This window comes from Eublepharis macularius, chromosome 8, assembly GCF_028583425.1.
Source record: "Eublepharis macularius isolate TG4126 chromosome 8, MPM_Emac_v1.0, whole genome shotgun sequence".
In the NCBI taxonomy this organism is placed as follows: Eukaryota; Metazoa; Chordata; class Lepidosauria; order Squamata; family Eublepharidae; genus Eublepharis; species Eublepharis macularius.
Genome location: NC_072797.1, coordinates 141,469,749 through 141,493,634, shown reverse-complemented (window position 1 = coordinate 141,493,634; position 23,886 = coordinate 141,469,749). Strand labels below are relative to the sequence as shown.

The 23,886-nt window shown below is 43.6% G+C and overlaps 1 protein-coding gene across 2 annotated transcripts; it reads left to right on the top strand.

Moving 5' to 3' along the window:
- The first annotated feature begins 518 nt into the window (after positions 1–518).
- On the top strand, positions 519–21,990 carry ANP32B (acidic nuclear phosphoprotein 32 family member B). Of its 2 annotated transcripts, none has more exons than XM_054987166.1 (7): positions 519–827; positions 13,375–13,524; positions 16,756–16,878; positions 18,076–18,271; positions 19,456–19,574; positions 20,537–20,588; positions 21,371–21,990. In XM_054987166.1, the coding sequence occupies exons 1-7, from the start codon at positions 774–776 to the stop codon at positions 21,442–21,444; spliced, it is 768 nt and encodes a 255-aa protein (XP_054843141.1). In that variant the 5' UTR covers positions 519–773; the 3' UTR covers positions 21,445–21,990. The 2 variants fall into 2 exon arrangements, with proteins under 2 accessions (XP_054843141.1, XP_054843142.1); XM_054987167.1 differs by lacking the exon at positions 519–827 and adding an exon at positions 1,625–1,724.
- The last annotated feature ends 1,896 nt before the right edge of the window (positions 21,991–23,886 follow it).

Below are 23,886 nucleotides of genomic sequence, written 5' to 3'. Positions count from 1 at the left end.
TGCTCAGGGTGATGCATACGAGGCCTCTAATAATAATTCTAAAAACCTAACAGATATATTAAACTGGGGAACATCCAAGCGAGTAGCCCTGTTAGTCTGTCTGTAGCAGTAGAAAAGGAGAGTCCAGCAGCACCCGGAAGACTAACACAAGCTTTCGTGAGCCGCAGCTCACTTCTTCAGATAGAAAAGAACAAGCGTCCAGGGGCACACAGAAGACTCACACAAGTTGTGGCAGGGGAGGAGCTTTCATGAGCCGCAGCTCACTTTCTTCAGGCACACAAAGCTCCCGCCCTGCCACCAACGGCCTTAGCCTCCCGCTCTTCTCCGCCGAGGGCCCTCGCTCCGTGAGGGAGAACCTTTCCCGTGGCGGGCAGGCGGGCGAGCCTCGGCCTCCCCTCCGGGCGCCCCGGCGGGGGAAGGCGGCGTTTGCTCCTGAGGGGAAGGAAAAGGCGGGCGGGCGGCGGGCGGGCGGCGGGCGGGGCGCGGCCATGACGCCCGAGTTCCGGGGAGTCTCTCCTCGGCGCCTTCGCCGCGCCCCCTAGCGGTCCGTCGGCCGGCCAGTCAGTCGCTCGCTCGGTCGATTCGGCTCAGGCCAAGGGGGGCCCTCCCTTGCCGGTTGGACCGCAGTCGCGACGGCGGAGGAGGCCCCGAGCGCGCCGCCTCTCCGCCGCGCCGCCCCCGCGGCCTCGCAGGGCCGGAGCGTCCCCGGGTCGGGCCCGCCCCGCGCGTCTCCTTTCCCCTCACAACGCGACGCGCCCGCCTCCGCCGCCGCCATGGACATGAAGAAGCGCATCCACCTGGAGCTGCGGAACCGGACCCCGCCGGACGTGAGCGCGGGCGCGAGAGCTGAACGGGCGGGAGCGGGAGGCGTGTGAGGAAGGCGGGCCCGAGGAGAGCCGAGCGGGGCTCCGCGGCGGGGCGGAGGGGAGGGCAGCGCGTGCAGGGCCAGGGGGGTCGGGGTCGGGCACGAGTTGTGGCTCCTGGGGCGGGAGAGGGGGCGGGAAGCAAGCGCGTGTCGGCGAGCGAGCGGCTGAGGGAATCTGCCGCCGCCATGTTGTTCCGCCGCTGCGTCTCCTGCGAGAGCGCGCGCCGTTTGCCTGCCTGCAGAGGAGAGGAGGGGGGGGAGAGGGCAGTTGGCGAGGCGCGTGCGCGTGACAGGCCGCCCGCGGTCGTTTCCCACTCGGCCCAGTGTCGCGCACGCGCGTTCCGGAGCCGCCGCCCTTCCCCCAGCCTTAAACTGGCAACCGCTGAGGGGAGGGGAGCGCGCGCTTGTTTCGTTCTCGCTCTCTTCGTCCCTTGCGGGCGCGCTCCCTGCGCCTTTCCCGCCTTCCTCCCTCTTTAAACGGGCGACGGCTGCGGAGGGGAGCGGGTGCGTGCACGTGCGCGCGCTTCCTGCTTCTCCTCCCCCCCCCCAGCGTTTTCCTCGCGTTCCCGCCAAAAGCGCCCTCTCGCCTCTCCCCTCAGAGTTAAGCCCCTATAAATGCCTGTGAGGTGTGTGTTTGTGTGCAAATGTGAGCCTAAATCCCAGCCGCGGAAATCGTTGGGCTTTTATACGCGGCAGACTCGCGGCCTCTTGCCTCAGTCTCGACTCCTCGTCATGGTGGCCTGTGGTGCCGCCTGCGAAGGCCTCGCTCGCCTGGCTACAAAATCCACGCTCTTTTGATAAGGAGAACACGGCCAGCTTGTGCTTCGAGAGGGGTCGGCAGCGAAAGATGAAGGACAAGGTGTGGGCGGGTTTTTTTTTTCTTACCAAGTGAGCTAGTCCATAAAAGATGCTGAAATGAAATGGTCTTCACAAAGCTCATTTGTTCATGGTGAACTGTATCACCCCCTTTAAAATACTTCCGGCTTGGCCTGCTGTTTTAACAAGCAAGCCTGACAGTAAAAACATTAAGCAGGTTAAGGAGGGTTGTTTTTTTTCATTTTAACTTTACTTAGTTTCTTCAGTTATCTGTTAAAGTTACAGGAACAGGGCAAAAAAACGTGGAATTTTTTTTCCTATTCATATTTTAGATGATACCTCAAAAGTAACAAGCATGCATCTAAAATACAGGAAGCAGTTCTGTATCTCAGAGTGGGCCTACTCTAACAAATATGAAGATATGTTGGCAAAAAGTAATCCATTTAATACAATTATGGTTTACAGGGGAGGGAGAATCAAATTTCAACTAATTATACTTTTCTGATGCTTTTTCTTGAAAAACTGGACACTTTTTTGGCATATGCTGTATAATCAACCTCATAATTGTTGCTTCATTGTTAAACACTAATCTGTTCTAGGCTGATTTCAGTGGCCTTGAAAAACCTTGGTTAGGAACAGTAGCTTCATATTTTGCTTGGTTGATTACAGTTGTACTTGGGAGGCTGTAAAGTTTCTCAGCTTGGATAGAGGAGAGCTGATGAGATGCTGCAGTGCCCGATTTAAGAATCCCCAATAAGATGGAGTGGCTCTGGTTTCTAAGGGCCAAACTGCAAGTCTGGATTTTTTAACAAGCAAGGTCTGGAATGGCTTGTAAAAGATAGAGTCCAAATGAGTTCAGAATGGCATTACAGGGGAGGAAGAATTCTTGTCTTCCCTGAAAGCTGTTTTCCCATGTGAAAACAGCACTGGGGGAGTTATTTTCACGTGGACAGATTACTCGATGTGGAGCAGTAGTATCAAGTAAATAACTTCCCCACCCCCAGTGCTGTTTCTGCATGGGAAGACAGCTGGGGGGGGGGTGCAGGAGCCTGTTCTTCCCCCTTGAGCTCTCTTTTGTTTTTAAAAATGTATTCCGGGCCTAACTACTTAAAAACCTGAACGGGTAGTTTGGCTGTAATGTGAAGAATCAAGCCAGAATGCCAGAGAACAACTGTTTGCTTTGGCTCCGGCTTCATTCTCTGTTAAGAAATGTACTTTGTTACATACATTAATTTCCATGTGAATGCACCCAGTTCCATAATAATAAATCAAGCAGTTTGAAACACAGTATTGGATTCTATAGTTCACTTCTGTGTAAGATGACTTCATCGCTTCTTGCACAGCAGAACAGAGTCATAGAATGCAGCAGATGCTCTGAACTGCTGCACAATCTTGTTACCAGTTGATCATTATTCAACACTACTATTAAGAGTGACACCTTGGAATGCTGTTACCCTCTTTTCCCTTCCATAGCTCTTTCCTTTCCTGTGGCAAAATTTTAGTGCGCATGGTGATGCAACATGTGCTACTGCTAACATCCATAATCGTAATGTATCTACTTTCTGTTCGGATCAGTCGACTGTCACAAGCTTTGACTTTCCCACACCATCAGGCTGAATTTTAAAATGGCAGGTGAGGTGAGGTTGAATTTCTTGGTCTCCAAAGTTTTAATGACTTGCAGAATGTGTGCTTTTGCATCCTGTACTAACTTTTTCTGTCTTCCTCTGTCTGCTTCTTCTCTGCTCTTTTTGGGGTTTATGTCTTTCTGCTGAACATCTAGTCTGAAATATTTTCTTGAAATAAAGGGTTGTCCACTACTTTAAGACAGTTGTGGTACCACCCTGGAGTTAAATGATTGATTTTTAAAAAAAATATGGGGGGAATGTCTTTGATCAAGTTATTTGAATGTTCTTTTCAGAATTTTATATTTGCCCCAGATGATTTTGTTACTCCTTTTAAGTGTATTGTGCCTTCAATCATTTAGAAACCAGAGAAAGAAAAGCACATTTATTGAAATTCTGTACAAATGTCTGTACACACATAGTTGTCAGTGTATGGTTATTGAGGATTAGAATCAAAGGAATTATTTCCTGTTAGCACATACCAGTTTTCTTTTGATCATTTTAAAAGGCACATTACAGTGCCTTAATTGAATTTTACTAACTTTTCAAACACCTGTTGGGAAACTCTTCCAAATGTATTTATTATTTATGTCATTTATAGTCCTCCCTTCTCACTGAGACTCAAGGTGGATTACACAGTATGAGATTAATACAATCAGTGTCAAGGACATTTCCATAAACATTGCCATAGGGTAAATGTATACAAGTTTACAAAGACATAACATTGCCAAGAATCCAATACAGAGTAGAAGAAATGCTGAAACGGAACATAATCAGTTTTAGGACTGACATTAGACAATATGAAGCATGGTAGTACATAGGAGTATATATTTAAAGCAGCAGATGATATGTAAGGCAACATAGTGGTGAAGTCTATGGTCCCTAACTCATTAGTGAAGCATCTGAGACCCCATCCATACAATACAGCCCTCCTATCTGAGTAAAAAGCCTTTCTGAATAATTTGGTTTTGCATTGTTTGTGGAAAGCCAGGAGAGTGGGGGCTCTCCTGTCCTCCTCAGGCAGGCCGTTCCACAGGGTAGGGGCCACCACAGAGAAAGTCCGTGTACAGGCTGCTGTTGATTTTGCCCATGTGCAGCCTGGCATCTGCAGGAGACCCTGTTCAGATGAGTGAAGCTGCTGTGGGGGAACATAGGGAGGGAGGCAGTCCCATAGGTATGCTGGACCAAGGCCGTGAAGAGCTTTGTATGTAATAACCAATACCTTGAACTGAGCATGGTAATTGATAGGTAGCCAATGGAATAACTATAGGATGGGAGTGATGTCCATGCTCCTCGCTTCTGCTAAAAGTCGAGCTACAGCATTTTGCACCAATTGGAATCTCCTAGTTAACTTAGATGGGAGACCTATGTATAGTGCGTTACAATAGTCAAGTCTTGATGTTACCATAGTATGGATCCAGGTGGCCAGGTCTGCTGTATCTAGATAAGAAGCCATCTTCCAGGCTACAGTGAGATTGTAGAAAGCACTTTTTTTGCAGCTACCTTGACTTATTTTTCTAGTGGTAGCACTGGATCCGGTATAACTCCTAAGCTCTTAACTGAGTCTGCAAGGGTCAGACAAACTCCGTTGAAACTGGGGAGTACAATATCCTTCAAGATCTCTGCCTTCCCAACAAGCATTACTTCAGCGATGGTTGTTGTGGGTTTTCCGGGCTGTATTGCCGTGGTCTTGGCATTGTAGTTCCTGATGTTTCGCCAGCAGCTGTGGCTGGCATCTTCAGAGGTGTAGCACCAAAAGGCAGAGATCTCTCAGTGTCACAGTGTGGAAAAGATGTTGGCAGGTCATTTATATCTACTCAGGAGGGGTGGGGTTGAGCTGAGTCATCCTGTAAGAGTTTCCCAGGGTGTGGAATGCTAATGGCGGGAGGCTTCAATGTATCCTGAGGAGGTTCTTTTGCATATGGATTGGTGCTTGATGTGCTAATCTTCTCTGCAGGGCTATTGTTGGGTGTAGAGTGTTTCGTTAGCTTGGTGTTTTTCAGAACTGGAAACCATGCTCTGTTCATTCTTAAGGTTTCTTCTTTCCTGTTGAAGTTTTGCTTATGCTTGTGAATTTCAATGGCTTCCCTGTGCAGTCTGACAAAGTAGTTGGAAGTGTTGTCCAGTATTTTGGTGTCCTGGAATAAGATACTGTGCCCTGTTTGAGTTAGGCTATGTTCAGCCACTGCTGATTTTTCAGGTTGTCCAAGTCTGCAGCATTACTTCAGCCTTGTCTGGGTTCAGTTTCAATTTGTTGTTTCTCAGTCATTTCACCACAGCTGTCAGGCAGTGATCAAAAATTCCACTGCATTCTGTGGGCACCTGGATAGCGAGATATAGAGTTGGTTGTTTTTTTTTTTTTTAAGATTTTTTATTCTTTTTATTAACTACATTAACTAACGATACAGAGGGAAAGAGAGGGGACAAGGGAAGGAAAGAAAAAAAAACAGCAACATATAACAACACTACACTACACATAATGCTTTCCCTTCATACTGCCATTATTAAAAAAATTACAGCTTTGTATGATATTGATGGAGTGGCTGACCTTGCCAAATACAAATATAGAGTTGGTTGTTATCTGCATATTGATGACACCCAACTCCATAGCTGCAAATGAGTTCTCCTAGAGGCTTTATGTAGAAGTTGAATAACATGGGAGATAAGATTGTGCCCTGCAGAACTCCACAAGATAGCTCCCATTCTGGAGATAGCTGATCTTCGATGGCAACCCTTTGAGTACGTTCCATGAGAAACGATTTAAACCAGTCCAGGGCACATCCTTTGATGCCCACTTCTGTTTCTAAACACCTTAACAGGATGGCATGATCTACTGTGTCAAAGGCTGTAGATCGAGGAGGAGCAATAAGGATACATGACCTTTGTCTACATTCAGGTGGAGATCATCCACTAACACTTCTAGTGCTGTATTTGTCCCATGCCTTGGTCTGAATCCTGGCTGGAAAGGGTCCAGAGCGTTAGAGCTATCCAAGAAGATCTGGAGTTGGTCAGCTACTGCTCTCTCAATCACTTTGCCCAGAAAGGGCAGAAGTTCAAAAATGAGCTAATGTGTTTTGATGGGGTACTGGTAATAATTTTCCATAGTAGTGATTTGGAGTGATTTGGAGATTACTCAGAGAACCAAATCAGGCTTGTGAGACAAGCAAGCAGGTGGACTTGCTTTGGTGCAATTAAAATTACTTAGCAGGGAGAAAATAATATACAAGAAACTGGCCTTTCCTATATGCTGTAACAAACAGGAAGTTTATAAAGTGATGAGTATAGTTAATTTGACAAAACATTTACTAGTTGATAAGATTAATTTTCTTTATGATAATGGTCGTAATAAAATATGTTCAGGTGTATGTTAATGCTGCACTGTGGTGGCATTATAATTAGAATTAATCAAACTGACTTAAAAATACCCATGATTCACTGGGTAGGTTTTTTTTAAATGGGAGCTTGAATTGATTTTAATTGGTCAATAAATTGAGAAAAATTGATGTGTGATTCATGTTTTAGTTCTTATGAGCTCATGGCAGAATTATCTGTGCTGCTGCATACATTCTGCAGAGACACTGGGTAAGTCTTGAAAAAAAATAATGTTCCTGCAATGCCCAAATGAAATTGGCAGATAAATTCCCTAACATATGCTGTCATTTTGGAAAGCTTTGCTTGCTTTTTGTAACTTTTGGATGTGGTGATTTGGGTTTCGTGTTGTCGATTCAGAACAGCTGGAACTCAGTATGGCAGTATGCTTCTTCTGTTCTGTTCCAGAATGGGAAAAATCTCTAGCCTGAGTTAAAGGAATAGAAGCTACTGGTGAAATTCTTTCATTAAGTTGCAAATAACGGATGTTAGGCAATTCTGTATAGAGTTCTTTAGACTCCTTGTTTGATCTTTTTAGCCACGTTTTGTATAGAAAAATGTATGTTAGTGAATGAGAATTTCTAACGGCTGTGTGGAGTTACACCAAAGTAATTGCACAGGAACGTACTTTTAAACTTGAAACAATTATTTTCCTCAATCTCTTCAGATTAAACCTTCCCTTAATCATAGTGGTTCAGTAACCTGTGTGATGTCAGATATTTTGGATTTGCTTGTATAGTAGTCCTAAACCAATTTACTGCAAATTATGATCTGTGTAAGGTAAAAGGAAGTGGCTTTGGGTCACAGTTTCAATTCAATTTATGCATTTCTGCTGTTTTCCTTTAGACTTTTAAGATGAATAAGGACTCTTGGCACGAGTATCACTTAATAAAGTATTGCAGCCCAAGAATGACATCCTCGTGTTGTCCATTGTGCATTTTAAGGTCCACATATTTTGCTTTTGAATTTTTTTGGGTAAGACCAGTGCCCAGGAAAGTCCTCACAGATTATATTTTAAACCTGTTTTGATAAGGTATATTTAATGTCCTTTTCTCCCCCCCCCCCCACTTGAATGGTAAGCTGCCTTAAAGGCCAGTTTTGATGGGAAAACAAGGTAGATGCTCTTTAAATGAATAAGTAGAATATAACAGGCATTTATAAAAACCGATCTTACTTAGTTCACATTGTAAAATCTCTGAAATTGGCCCAAAATACTTCTAATGTATAAGAAGGACCAGGGCTTTTTTGAGGGGGAATGCTCCGGAACACTGTTCTGGCAGCTCTAGAATCTGCCCACGTGATTCCTTGCTCCTTCGGCCCTGTGGGCTGTGCAGAGGAGGTTAAGCTGCTTTGAGGTTATTCTGCTTTCTTGAGAGAGAGAGAGAGAGAGAGAGAGAGAGAGAGAGAGAGATTGATTGATTGATTGATTGATTGATTGATTGATTGATTGATTGATTGATTGATTGCAAGCAGATGCTGCTCGGGCCTGGTGCTGGTTCTCCAGAGGAGGCTTGGCTACTTTGAGTTCATTCTGCTTTTTTTCATTTGTGAGTGAGAGCGAGAGCTGGGGCATGGCATGGGCTCTGCAGAGGAGGCTTAGCTGCTTTGAGTTCATTCTGCCTTTTTTTATTTGTGAGTGTTTGTGTGTGTGAGAGACAGAGACAGAGAGAGCAAGCAGAGTTGTTGGGGCTGGCTCTCCAGAGGAGGTTAAGCTGCTTTGAGTTTATTCTGCTTTCATTTCATTCAGGAGTTTCTGTGTATGTGTGTGCTACTTTGAGTTCATTGTTTTATTTTCATTGGGGGAGTGGGTGGGTGAGGCTGTGTGTGCGTGTGTGCTGCTTTGAGTTCATTCTGCTTTCTTTTCAGGGGGTGGGGCTCTGTGTTTGTGTGTTCCTTTGAGTTCATTCTGCTTTCATTTCATTCAGGGGTTTCTGTATGTGTGCGCTGCTTTGAGTTTATTCTGCTTTCTTTTCATGGGGGTAGGTGGGGCTGTGTGTGTGTGTGTGTGTGTGTTGCTTTCAATCTTTTGTTGACTGAAGTTGACATTGTTATGGTTCCCACAACTTTTGAATGCAGATTGGTTGTGTGTTAGTTAAATATATCATTTATGGTTATTTGTATTAGTTAAAATAACAGTTATGGTTATTTCAGTTTTATGCTAGGAATGGAAGATTTCACTTTTTGTAGAGAATACAGAAAGGAAAAAAACTCTTTCTCATAATAGTGTAATTTCCCAAGCTTACTAACATTTATTTCATCGTAATGGATCGTGCTGGGTTCTGGGAAGCGGCATCACTTCCAAGAGTGACGTCACCACACATTTCTGGGAGAGTGCGTGCACTTTGCACATGCACATGTGATAATAGAGAGCTCCATCACCTCTTTTCCCAGAAAAAAAGCCCTGAGAAGGATTAATATTTGAACTAAGTGTACTAAGGAAGAAGTTGAGACTCTTATTCACCCCCAACAATTACTCTAATTTATTTATTTTATATTTATTTATTTTTATTTATGTAAATTTACATAAGCAGATTTGTGGTGTTTTGATTCTTGTGTCTGTCTTACACTTTGTTTTTTGATTATTTTGTTTAATCACAGGGTTGGAAAATGTAGGCCTCTTTTTTCTCATAGTTGATCTATCTCTTAGTGCTTCCCAATAAATAGTTATAATCTGTTCTGGCTTCTTCATGTAGTTCTTTACGAGTAACTTAGTCTAGTCTCAGTTTGCGGCTTTTGAAGAGCTGCATTCACAATTATCATCCACCAAAAGAGACATCTCTGGCATGAAGCCCGGACCTCAGGGAGGCTTGTGGCTTACTTGTTCTTCTGGTGACAGCTGTTTTAAGATGGGAACCACCTGTCAGCCACAAGCATCGCTGTTTCTCAATAAGCCCTACTTTTCCTGGAGCACTGAGCAGGTGCCCTACTGGGAAACAGTGGTCAGAAGAGCCACAGGTGGCTCCTGAGCTGCTGAGGGAGTAGTATCGCTGGTCTAGTCCATCAGAACATAGTGAAAAAGGGTCCATCTAGTCCCACATTATGTCTCCCAATAGAATGTTGTTTGGGTACCCTTATCTCTCCATTTTCCTGTTTCTTCCTGGGTCATATAGTTTAAATTGTATGCTCCTTGGTGCATGAACCTTTCATTTTGCCATGTGCACATGATTACTGTCCAGTAACACATATCTTAAACCAGCCTGACAGAATGTACTGATAGCTTAGGAAACACAAACATCCACATTCGGTATATTTTTAGTCATAGTAATGTTAGTCATATATGTAGGAAGAATCAAATATGGTAATGGGTTGCAAGCATTTCCTGTAATATACAAAAATATTAAAATATTGAATGCCGACAATTCTCTTGGCTTGAGTGACATCAGGGAATTTTATCAAAATTCACTTGCGTGCACATGGGGAAAAATAGAAACTGTTTTTATTTCAATCTTGTATTTAAAAGTAACAGGTGAATTATTTGCTGTGTGAATAGTTTTTTGCCAGAGTTTTGGATAAGCCGCTGTATTTGGAAACCATGTAGAAAGCCTAGTAGTGGCAGTCTTGTGCCCTGAATGGTCTCCCCCCACCCCCCTTGTCATCTATCTTTAGAGTTCTGTACTGTTTGTTTAAACGATGTCCCCAAACAGGTAGCTTTTTATTCAGTGTATGACTTGTGCATTTATCTAAATTGGTCTCTGTATTTTATCTAAACAACTCAAGACAGCTGAACATTGTTTTGCTGCCTACTTGATGCATTATCTCTTAGCACTTCCAGTCAGAAGCACTAGATACACAGAGGAGCATTGCTGTGGGCTGGCTGTTTTCGTTCTGGTTTCTAAGACTGGGCAAGATTTCCGTCATAACACGTCCTTGGATGTGTGACTCTGTTTTCATTATGATCTTAGAAATACTGTTTTGAAAAATGGTTTCATTTGTGCAGAGCTGATTTTGGCCGGTTCACAAAGGATAGCCAGTGAACCAATCCAATTGTGCAGCATCTATCGGCTCTGACAGTTTCTTATAGGCACAGCCAGTGCCCCTCTGCTGGGCTTTTTGCAGGAGTTCCTGCCGCTTGCTCACCCTCCTCAGTTTCCCTTGGTTGCTTCTAGTATTATGGTGATTTCTTGTTCTTTCTTTGCCCTGTCCAAAGAAGTCAGCTGATGCTGCAGGAGGTGGCTAGTGATTCACTGGGGCTGTCTGGGTGACCAGAATCAGTGGTGGCAACAGCTAGCCAAAGGATTTTAGTGTGGACCAGCTTTTGTGGCATTAGAACTTCCAAACATTTTCCCATCCATTATGCTACTTCACTGTGTATGAAGACATGCACCAGTATGCTCTACCTTCCTGCAATATGCAAATTACACCTAACGGTTCATATTATTACCCAAAGCAGAACTCTGGTGCAGGTAATTTTACTTGAAGCACAGTGGTGCTTTGTTGGTTTCTTGTGGTAGGGTCCTTGACTACTGTGAGCAAGTTACTCAGTCTTTCTACCTCTGTTGTCCATAGATTATAGTACAGTTCAAAGTACTCTTCCTGTTTTGTTCAAATTAAGATGATCTGAATCTAGCAGAATAGGGGTCTTGCCTTTCTGTGGGCCTTTGCCTGGTCTGGTGGTGTATGTCTCTATTGGTAGCAGTTCGGGCACTGAGTCTGCCAGGAAGCAGGTGGTGGCATTCGTTTCTACTGTTTCGGTATATTCATTTACAGATTAGAGAGGAGACTACCTTTCTCCTACATACCATCATCTCCTCTTCTTCCTATTTCTTCCTATTAATTTATAGTCTGCCCGTCTTACTGAGGTCCAAGGTGGATTACACAGTGCAAGTAAAAATACAATATCATCAACAGCTAGGGCATCCACTGAGCAAAATACAGTAATGAGCAGTTAGGACGTTCACTGAAAGAAATACAATAGGGTATTGTTGCAGAAAATTTGAAAAAAAAAAGAATAAAGATGACATCTTTCTGCAGCAACTCATTTACGTGGCATATTTAGCAACATGGAAACTCTTATCAGCAGACCATATCCAACAGAGAAGCATATAGTCCTTGTCCCTACCAATGCATCTCTCTCAGCCACAACCCTAATCTAGGTAGAAAGCTCGAGTACAGAATAGTTGAATTTTGCTTTGGGAGCATTTTAAAGTTTAACCCCCCCTGCCCTTGCTCCAGCTCACTGGCAGAGCCCGCCAGTCAGCTGGAGCAACGGTGCAAGCTTTAAAGTGCCCCCCACTTGCTAGCGGCATGGGGGCGCTTTAAAGTTTAAACCCCCTGCCCTTGCTCCAGCTGACTGGCGGAGCCTGCCAGCCAGCTGGAGCAAGGGCGTGGGTTTTAAACCTGAAGCGATTTGAATCGCTTTGGAAAGCTTTGATTTGGGATTCCTGAATCCTTACAAATTGGGTCCTATTTGGGCATTTTTCCCGAATCGGAAACCTGAATTGTACACCCCTACTCAGTACCTCTACTGTATTACCAAGGGATTTGGATAAAGAGATATAGTGCTGGGTGTGATCTGCATATTATAATGACATCCAATTCCTTAGCTATGAATGAGTTCTCTTAAGGGCTTTACATAGAGGTTGAATAACATGGGGGATAAGATTGGGCCTTGTGGAACCACACATGATAATTCCCACAATGAGGATAGCTGGTCTCCAATAACAGCCCTTTCAGTTAGTCCCTTGAGTAGCAACGATGTCTACATTCTGGCAGAGGTCTGTTAGAATGGCCACTACCGTGTAGTTGTTTTCTGTAATGATTCTGTTCAGTGGAATAGGCTTCCTAAAATGCCCTTTAATCTTCCAGAAACTCTGTAAAGCAGTATTGCACAGACTTTGGGTTCTGAAATGCTCACGTAGGCATATAAATTTGTTAAATAAATAAATAGTTTTGTGTTAGATGATGAATTTCTGAGGGTTTCTCTGTGCACTTGATACTGTGATATATAATCTCTAGTTGGCTGTTTTGCAGTTAAATCTGCTTTAATGGTTTTAATATAATTATAAGTAGCTTTTGAATCATTCACTGGTGGAAGATGGATAAAAGATGTGTTCAATATAGCATCCACCAGCTGTTTAAACTTTCTGATTTCTGATGGTGTGTCTATATGGGAACTTTGGAGTAGCTCTCTTCAGCTCTGTAGCATTTATACTGGAAGCATAAGATGAAGAAGGGATGCTGGCCGCGAGTTCTCCACACAATGGATGTAAGCTCTGTTTCCCAATTGCTGGGGAGTCAATATCATTTGGCATATATTCATAGGAATTGTTCAAGCTAAAACACATTTGTTCCTTGGGAAAAGATCCATGTAAATGAACCGTGAATGTAAATAAGGCTAAGGTTCTAAAACAAATAAAGTTCATTGTTTTTGTGACAAGTCTGTAAGTACCATAAGTACATATCAAAAGAGTAGCTGCCCCAGAACTCTGATATTGTCTTTCACCAAAACCTAGGTATTCTGAGCAGTTAGTTTGTTGTTGTTTTTAATTAAAATTGGCTTTGGGTGTTCAGTCAGTGACATTTGGAATTTTGTCATTAATGTATTGTTTGTGCTAGGCCCCTTGTGATTATAACTTACAATAAACTGTAGCAAGAGACCTGTCCACATATATTTGCCCATGTTTCATTTTACTAGGTGTCATTATCTCAACTGCTACTTGTTGCTGTTTTTAAAGGGATTGTTTCTTCTTTGTCCACTTTCAGGTACAAGAGCTTGTTCTTGACAACTGCAGATCAAATGAAGGCAAAATTGAGGGGCTGTCAGGAGAGTTTGTCAATTTGGAGTTCCTCAGTTTAATAAATGTGGGGCTGACATCCGTTTTGAATCTCCCTAAGCTTCCCAAATTGAAAAAGGTAAGGCTTTATCTAATGCCAGCAAGTGGTGGACTAGCTCTGTACTGGTGCACAGTTATATTAATGACCATTTCCATGATGATGTTACCAAGTCCATTAATGCAGGTGCTAGTTTTCTCCTCTTGAGTAGTCTTGCTATAAGGTCGCAAAAAATGTAAACTTTACTCTGTTCAACATACCTTTGTCTCAGGTGGTTTTCCAAGACACATTAGATATGTTAAGCTATAAACACCAGGTTTAAAGGAAATTCGGTATGAGATACAAACTTCCATAAGATCATTGCCCAAACTGTTAGCCATTAAGGGAGATTTAGGGTTGTTCCATGCCCAGTAGAATTTGAACTGTAGCCAGGGCCATGTCCAGGGATCCCCAACCTTTCTGAGCCTGCGGGCATATTTGGAATTCTGACACAGTGTGGTGGGCGCAGCAACAAAATGGCTGGTGCAGGAGGTGGAGCCATTCACAAAACTACTGCTACAGCTTACTTTCAGTCACACAGTGAAGATCCTTATGCAGTGGTGGCAGCTGCCACCAAAGCAATGTGTTTTTAAAAAATCTGCACAGACAGTCAAATCTCCAGTTGCCAATCAGAAGCCATTCTTAGCAAAAGCCCCATCTGGTCCCACCCACTTTCTAAAAACAGTTGACAGGCACAGGGAAAGGTGTTGGCGGGCGCAACAATGCCCATGGGCACTACGCTGGTGACCCCTGTCTTAGGAGTATGCATCACAAGCACAAAAGCCAGTGTCCTTGTCACCTGGGCTTTTAGAAAACAGATTGTTAGTCCTCATGATTAGAGGAAATCATCTTAGAAGCATATGAGTAGATTGTAATGAAAGCTTAGAAACCTGTGGAAAGTAGACTTCTGGCAGCCTGGGATTTGAATATGAATCACAGCGTTTTACTCCTGACATTATTATTCAAGGACACTGTTAAACAAGCACCAAGTTCAAGATTATAAATATATTTAATTTGTAAGAAAAAATTGAGTTTCCTTGGTACAGTGTATGGATTTTATTTGGCTTGGAGCATGTGTGTCCCATTTGTTCACTTTGTGACTGAGAATATCCCTTAAAAGATTGATTAGAAAGTTAATGTCCTCTAGTCCTGCTGGATTGGAGGGGGGGGAGCCTGTCCTTTTAGAGAAATGCCAGGGTGGGAGTGGAGGAATCTCCGACTAGGCCAGTATTCCTGATAGGTAATGTGAAGCACTTGGCTGGACAGCATTTTTCTGTTGGGCCCTGTGTGCAAGGGAAGTGGGCATAGCAGGCTGAATTGTGAAGAAAAGTGGGAGTTTTATCATAGTTAGGTCACAGTGTAGGATATTGTTGTAAAAAAGTAGCATATGCAAGACAAGGATGTTGACTTTGTTAAATAACTACCATGTATGAAAAGTTGGTGTGGTTGGCCATCAGCCGAATTCTTGCCTCAGAAACTGAAGTCTGTTCTTGGAACTTGCTGCCCCTCCCATGTTTAATGGCAGGAATTTGGATGTTATTGTTGGCAAAGCTTCGTGAAACAGAGTAATAGTTTTGCAGCTGTGCAAGCATCACTCATTAAGACAGGTCCGTGGTTTGGTTTTACAGGTATTCTGCTATAGTTGTCACCCACCTGAATAAAAACCCTGTCCAGATCATGAGTCTTGAAACCTATCAACTTTAGGGGGTTGATCCCACTGTCAGGTCTTGCCAGGTACTTCTCAAAACACTTCACTGCGTCATGGGTGTGAATGAGTTAAAGTTGGTTTTATTAATACCAGTATCAAGATGCTATGACAGGAATATTGGCCAGAATTGCCCAAGGTAGTAAAGCAAGGTTAATTATAGGTCAAAGTCCCCACCCCCAGTGGGAAAGAAAGTCCTTTAGGATTTTGGTGCGCAGAGCCTGGGAGGAGGGAAGGGATGAGCTCTGCTCAGTCTCTTAGGAGCTTGGTGCAGTCTCTGCTGTAACTTCAAGGCCGTGTTCCCAGGTCTGCCAGGAAATCGTAACCAAAACACCTGCAAGATGAGCAGCTAGCAACCATTCAGCAAAACAGGTTTCCCTCTGCATGGTCTCAGAGGCACACTAATTACTTCAGCAAGAAATCCACAACCCATGACAGATATGCTAGAGGCTTATCTGACATCCACCAAATTTGAGCACATTTAAGTCCCGCAGATTTCTGTGACAACAATTAGGAACATACTTAATTCTGTTGAGGTCTATGGGACTTGAAAGGGCTTAACTTTGGCTAGATAACAGCCCACATTTCCTAACTGCCTTTCTTTAAAAGTTACTCCCCAAGTGTATAACTCTGCAGCCAAAGCCTCTTTTCATGAAACTGAGAATAGATCAAAGGTGATATCTTTTACTGGATAAGTTCTAAAACCCCAGATTTATTTCAGGCTCTATGAGCTTTTTCACCAGGAAAATGCATTCAGAGAAAAAAAAATGATATAAAATCAACAGTTGTTTACATATTCATGTTTAGTGACTGGTCATGAGACTGCTCTAAGGAAAGATTTGAACAGGGAAATGGCATTTCTGTTGGTCAGAGCCTTCAAAGATTTGTATGAAACGACTTGCTCTCTCTTGGAACAGACTTTTTATAAAATATTGGGGTACTCCAGACTTCAACTGTTCTAATAGCCTTTCCCTCTTGTAAAAGTTTGGAGGTCAAGAGTCTAGGGATCTGAGGTAGACATTTCAGCACTCCACCAAGCTACAGAGGTTGGAGCCAATATGCCATTTCCTCCTTGATATAGCTTCTTCTGATGACAAGCTAATGTGGTATAATCAGGAACTTAATGCTGGCATCTCATCATGTGTCTCAGTGGGTAAAGAATTTGAACATCTTTATGATGTCATTTTTATATCATGTTTGGTGTAGTGGTTAAGAATGGTGGGACTCTAATCTGGAGAACCGGGTTTGATTCCTCACTCCTCCACTTCAAGCCAGCTGGGTGACCTTGGGTCAGTCACGGCTCTTCCAGAGCTCTCTCAGCCCCACCCACCTCACAGGGTGTCTTGTTGTGATAACATACTTTGTAATGATAACATACTTTGTAAACCGCTCTGAGTGTTAAGTCGCCCTGAAGGGCAGTTTATAAATCGAATGTTGTTGTTGTTGTTGTTATTGATCTTGATCGATACTTGATTTTTCCTTCTCCATTCCATAACCTTAGAAAATGCTTAGTTTTTGCCCTTGTGGATGTTGCTGACGTTCTCATTTTTACACTCCCCCTTTTGCAGCTTGAACTTAGTGACAACAGAATTTCTGGAGGTCTTGATGTATTAGCTGAGAAGCTTCCTAACCTCACACATCTAAACCTCAGTGGAAATAAGCTGAAGGATATCAGTACCTTGGAGCCATTGGTATGCTATTAATGGGTTTTCTAACAGTGCTGCTTTTCGTGGGGGGGGGGTGGGGCGTTGTTTGTAGGCAGAAATTTTCATACAAAGGGTAACTTATATTCTCAAAAAAGGCATATGTTCAGATGGCATATCAAACATGATTTGCTGTGATATGAACCCCCCTGCACACACTGCATGAAGCCAATTAGTAACTTCTGCTTTTCAGCAAAATATGCTTTGCTGTTACGTTTAAACTATTTACCATATTTACTTGAAAGGAAAGTGACCCTGAATGTAAGACAAAAAGAGTCCAGTATCACCTTTAAGACTAACCAATTTTATTGTAGCATAAGCTTTCGAGAATCAGGTTCTCTTCGTCAGATGCCTGATACATAAACTGGTCAAATATAGAAGAGGAGGGGAGGAGAGAGAAGAGAGAAGATGCAGTTAGGGGTGGGGGGGAGAGGGAGGGTGCAATCAAAACATACCTTTGCTAGTATGTCTCCTCTTCTATATTTGACCAGTTTATGTACCATGCATCTGACGAAGAGAACTGTGATTCTCGAAAGCTTATGCTACAATAAAATTGGTTAGTCTTAAAGGTGCTACTGGACTCTTTTTGATTTTGCTACTACAGACTAACACGGCTAACTCCTCTGGATCTTTGAATGTAAGACGACCCCCATAAAATGTTATACATCAAAAAAAGTTTTACTGGACATAACTGTAACTTGTATGTGAACGTAAGACGACCCCTTCTTTTTATGACGTGCCTAGAAAAAAAAACTTGCATAAGCTTTTGTAATGTAGTTATCCTCATGTTACTGATGGGGAACTTTGTCTTGCCACTACACTATACTGATACACATTTTAAGCTCCTACACCAAGGAATGTAAAACGTGTATAAAGATGAATAATATGGATCAGCGAAAAGTATCATCCCAGTTTCAGAGGACAGAGGACAGATTGCTGCTGCAGCAAAGTTGTTAGATAGTTTCCTGGTAAAGGGATGGGGCTTGGGTACGTGGAAATTAACGTAGTGTTATCCAGTCTAAGTTTGGTAAAGGTTGAGGATAGAGGAGGCAAAGGATTGCAACTAACTCCCGTTCAGAGTCATGCCCTTGCTTCCGGGTGAGAATGCTTTGCGAGTCAGGGCAGGGCACTAATCATACAATAATTATTCTACGCAGTAATAACTTGAGTGTTTTTCTAATTTAGAAAAAATTGGAATCTCTGAAAAGCCTTGATCTGTTCAACTGTGAGGTCACCAATCTGAACGACTACCGAGAGAGCGTCTTCAAGCTTCTCCCTCAGCTCACCTACCTGGATGGGTATGATCAGGAGGACAAAGAGGCTTCTGACTCAGATGCTGAAGTCGATGGCGTTGATGAGGAAGATGAGGAAGATGAGGAGGGTGAGGCAAAGGCTGCCCAGGGCTGTTGCATCTCAATTAAATTGAAAAGGACTCGTTTCTAGCTGTGTGTGTTTTCGAGGATCTCAAACTGGAATGGCAGAACTGTCTGTAGCTTAATTGCAGAAGGAATAGTTAGACCTTCCGAATTAAGACAGCCCATTGTGTACACGCATCACACCTCTAACAAAAAAAAAGCTAAATCAGAGCAGGCTGGTCCTTAACTCGCACTGTTAAGGATGCTGTGTCCTATTTCCATGAATGTGCATTTGAATTTAAACAGATAAGCAAATCTGCCTCCGAAGTGTGTGAACTTTCGATCATTGTAGATGTAAAGTTATTTCAGCAGCTATTTAGTGGATAGGGATTCAAGAGCTTGCTTTGTTCTGGTGTCTTTGGGATTTTAGTCAGAACTTGCTACCTGGTGCAAAAATGTCCTGTAAACCACAAAATGCACATCCTCTGTTTCAAATGATAGTTGCGTACTTCTGAGAACATAATCTATCTGAACAGTAAGACTGGGCACTAACATCTGTTTGTTTAACACCCACCCCAATGCTTCATACATATTAAACAGGGATCATTTTGTACTCTGCAAGCTTGTTTTGCAGTAGGTTAAACACAGATGCTCTTCCCTGTCAAATTACAGTCATCTCCCTGTTAGTGTCAGAATTAGTGTTGCATTGTGGTCCATTTAACATACGTGTTTTTCTCTTGGCCCTCAAAAACGAGGCAGGTATTTTGTTTTTGGCATGACTGCAAAATAACTGCCTGCCTGCTTGGAACTGTGTTACTTCCCGTGGACTTAAGGTGTAACTGTGGGAGTGTGTGTGGGAGGTGTCATTTCTGTTTTTCATTTATTTGCATGGCTGTTTTCAGAGTAAGCATGTATAAATGATAGCTCAGTTCAGACATCGGACATCGCTTTACATAATCATGTGCATAGGATCACTGTTGGGCTCTCAATCCAGCAGGGAGACTTTGATATATAAATCGTTGTGGTGTTCATTGTTGGAAATGGTTGAGGTCAGCTATGGTGGATCTTGGCTTGCAAGGATGACCTCCTCCTCTTTGTACTCCTTCTTGCCGTACTGATACGCTCGTGTTTTCCTGTGTGTTCATGAAATGGACATAACCAGGATAGCTGGATTTTGAGGGAAGTGGTGCAAACTCCATCTCTTTCTTAGAAGTCGAAGAAGAAGATGAAGATGAGGAGGAGGAGGAAGAGGAGGAGGAGGAAGAATTTGATGAGGAAGATGAGGAGGAGGATGAAGAAGAAGAAATAGAAGATGAGATCAGTGGAGAGGTTGGGCCATAAGTATTTCATGCCTACTATTGTTTTAGTATTGGAAGCTTTGGGCAGAGTCAGTTCCTGGTTGGGAGTGGGGGCTGGGCAAGGTAATCCTCCAGTGGTCTTCTTGTATCACACACACACAGAAAGCACAAATGCAAGTCTACGTACCTTTCTCCTCTTGAGTAAGTTGGGTCATTTCTCTTGTGCACCTTTGGTGCTCGTTGGGTTTAAAGAAGTATGCTCCTTTCCCCCTAGTATGTCTGACCAGAAAATGAGCCACTGGTGGTCTCACACTTCATGTGTGAGGGGCACCTGAGAGGCAGCTCTTTCATACGCTTTAGCTCTGCTGACTCTACTGTGGCTTAAAGGAGCATGAAAAAATTGCATCCTAGTTCCTCTGTCAGCAGGAGATAGGAACATATTCTGTGATGGTGCAGTCTCCTGTTTCCTGCGGGGGGGGCAGGGGGGAGCCCTCGAAGGCAGGGAGCAAATAGCTGGAAATGGCCCCATCTTCACTGCTGCTGAAAGGGAGATGGTTAGCGATGGCCCCTTCTGGCCCAGTCTCGCTTGTCAGGAGATGGCAGTGGACCTTCCAGTGCTGAGCTGTCAGAGAATGCTGGTCCCAAATGCCAGTCTTGGCCTGCGCCCTTTTTGGCACCTGGTAGATTAGCCAGATTGGACACCCCGCCCCGCCCCTGCTGAAAAAATCTGACTCTGCTGTGTGTTATCTGAACTGTGCCCTTATGTGCATCTTGATACTAGAATGTGTGGATGCGTTAGTCTGTACCACAGAGCTGAGATCAAAACTGCCACTCTGGGCTCTCTTGAGTATTGATCTCCCAAAGGGGCTGAGCTGTAATAACATCCAGCAAGTTGTTACCCAACAAAAATTGTGAACCTTTCCAGGGCTAATTGTGCTAATCCGAGAGAAAGTACTGCTGTTTCAATGGCAAATGTGGTCTTTGCTTTACTAGGAGGAAGGGATTGGCCATGACGGGGGAGAGGAGGAGGAAGATGAAGAAGAAGGTTTGTGCCACCTCTCATAATAATTTTAGGAAGCATTAAGAATAAGACTGCCAGTGGGATGGGATGGGATGGGATGGAGGGAGCAGCAGATCGTTATTTAGATACGGGTATCCTAACCTTCCCCAAAGGCTTCAGTTATCTAACAGACACGGTACAAGCCCAGCAAAATGAAACAAAATCTCATCCTGTTCAGTCACCCTGACTTAAACTTACAGCCCTGGGTTCCTTATTTTATAGTTGGGCAAGTGTGACTGATGAGAATCCTCACCCCAGGACTATCACATATTGCAACACTGGACGTAGTGCTGAGGTTGCTAACTTTAAATGTTGCCTTCTGAATACTCCTTGTGCCCCAGTTACTGGGTAGAAGCACAATTCCCTCCCAACCCTTAGAGCAGCAGGATCTTGTGGGGCCCTTTCTGCAGCTGAGGATGCAACCATGACTAGATGAGCATGGTGCTAGTATCCGTAGGGATTCTGGAAACTGCTTGACTGCTATTCTGCCAGCCTTGCCTCAAAAGGATTCTCTCTCTCAAACCAGTAGTCACTTCTTAAATTGCCCTCTACTACTTAGCAAGGCCCTCCCATTTCTGAAGCAGCAACTGTTACCTTGCTCACCCAATACACAGCTCTGGAAGTCTCCTGCCCTTCTTCCTATAGCCTTAGAGTAGAAGTATAAGATAATACAGTTGTCATTTGTTGGGCTGGCATGTTGGAGTTTCCCCTGTCCATTTTGGAGAAGTCATTATGATGTGGTCCTTCCCCTCCCTCATGTTATACAGATGAAGAAGATAGCGGGAAAGGTGAAAAGAGGAAAAGAGAAGCAGACGATGAAGGGGACGAAGACGATGACTAAGGCCTCACATGCCCTCAAAGAACTGTTCAGTATTGCTTGGGCCACCCCTTGGATGATCTGTGACTGAGGAGCACGTGAGGCACATCGGTAGTTGTCTAACAAGCCCCCCTCCCCCCAGGTGCAGCACCTAAAGAGCCAAAGAGTCGGCCATTCCTGTGACATTCCACATACCCTGCAGCTGACCTCTCTCCAGGTGGTTACAGATCTAGCCTCTCCTGGGCTAGCACCATCCCTTATCCTCTTGGGGTTCCCAGCCTTCATCTCCCACTGTTGCCATAGCGAGAAGAGCGAGTGTGATGGGTCAGTCAGTCCTGGTTGTCAGGGGCTACACACTACTGTACTGACGGTAGTCCCTTTTAACTTTCTGTGGGATGAGGCTTTGTAAATAAGAGTCCTAATGTTTTGGGGACTGTTTCTTCATGCTTTGCTTTCCCTGCCTCCCTCTTCCTTTTCTAAGACGTTGGATATTTTTTACATTAGGATGTTTTATGCAACAACAGAAAAGTATTTTTAAGAACTTGAAAGAAATAAACGTTATTTGGTAAACTAGTCTTGTAAATTCATTATATTCAAAGTCTTTTATCTGGTTTGTGGCCCCTCTCTGAAGCTAGAAGATGGGTAGGGTAGTATATTCTCTGCATTGGAAACAAAAATAAAGAATTGTGCACCTATAAAAGCTGAATTCATTGACACAACTATATTATCCTATGAGAGAGAGGGGGGGGTGGGGGAGAGACACGGACATGGAAGTTTCCTCATTTCCCCTTGCAGATTGTTCAATCGCTCGTTTGGTCTGTGGAGAAATACAGTGCCTTGAAGATGGGAGAACGGCTATAGCTAACTTTTTTAATACTGTCAGTCCCTGGCAGTTATGTCCCTCAAGCCGTCCACGGTTAACACGTAGGTGTTCCAATTGAAGTAGCTTTATTGAGATCCCTACAGTACAGGTGTACCCGAAGGTGGCAAATTGGCAGAAGTGACAATTCAAACAAAGGCATTACTGTTTATAGGGAAACTTCCCGCCCTCCTCGAGTCCGTTGACATTCTGGCGCGAAACCCCAAAAAGGCTGCATGGGGACAGATTAGTTTAGACTACATGAAGTACACAGGAAAATATCCCAGTCTCTGGGAAAATATACAACATTTGCTGCTAGCAGCTCTCCTCAAGGACACCTGCTGGGAAAAGTGAAAGTACATATTTTCAACAGATAATGGAGGGGCCCGCTGGCTCTGCTGCAATTAATATCAGAAGTTAAGACAGTCTCAGATGATCTACACAGATCTATACAGAATACAGTATACAATTCTGGCAAACAGCACTGCCCAGCAGAATACAATCATGGCAGGTAGGCTGGCATTCATGACACTGTCCCTTAACTGCACCTATAAAAGCTGAATTCATTGACCTGTATGAATTATGCATATTTTTATGCATATTTTTAAAAGTTTGCGTAATTCTGCTTTTGATAGTCGGGGAGGAGTGAGGGAAGAAGGAAGATGCGCGCGCACACACGGAGGTTTCCTCATTTCCACTGCAGATCGTTCTATTGCTCGTTTGGTCTGTGGAGAAATATAGTGCCTTGAAGATGGGACATCAGCTATAGCTTACTTTTTAAATGCTGTCCCTTAACTGCAGTCAATTTATCTGTGTATTATTCCCGTCTTTTGGACCCACTGATTTCAAATGTCATGTTGTGTTTTTTACACCATTTCCTTGAAGATGGATATAATATTTCTACCTCCAGCCACCTTCTCCCCCAATCACGGGGCAATCCACATGAGTTTGGTGGGTTCTGCAGTAGTGACCATAAGCTCAGAGCACCGTAAGTACTGTAGTGGGCCATGGAATATCAACGATATTGTTGCGCAACAAGCAAAAGAAAGATCGTCCTGTGTCTAAGAGGCAGAAAGGCACAGGGCAGGGGGAGAACAAATGGCTTATTGTGTAGTTTTTTGCACCTGTAGGTCTATAACCATTTGCCCTCCTCCTGTATGTTTCAGACCAAAAAAAAATTCCTAGTGTGACTATTCCTACATTATAGAATACATTCATCCTTAGAGCAGATTGGGAGGCTCATGATGGGGAACAAATTACACTTGCATTGAAACATGACTGATTTCCGCCCCCCCCCCTCCCCACCGGTCTGCCAAAAGTAAGCACATTGGCCCTCTTTTCCCTTTCAGATTTCTGCTGAGTGCAGTAGTTGAGAAGCAAAAGATCAAAAAGTTGCTCTTTGGGGGAAATTAATGTTCAGATTTAAGTACTGGAGGAAACTCAAAAAGAGTTAAATGGGGCTTTTCTAACATTCTACCACTATATGATGAAATCCTGCTCATTACAAGATCAAAATTTATCCTGCTGGTATATATTTGGTAAGATACACTTTTGGCAGGGCTGTAACTGGCAAAGTTGGCAAAACAAAAAATTGATTGTATTAGACT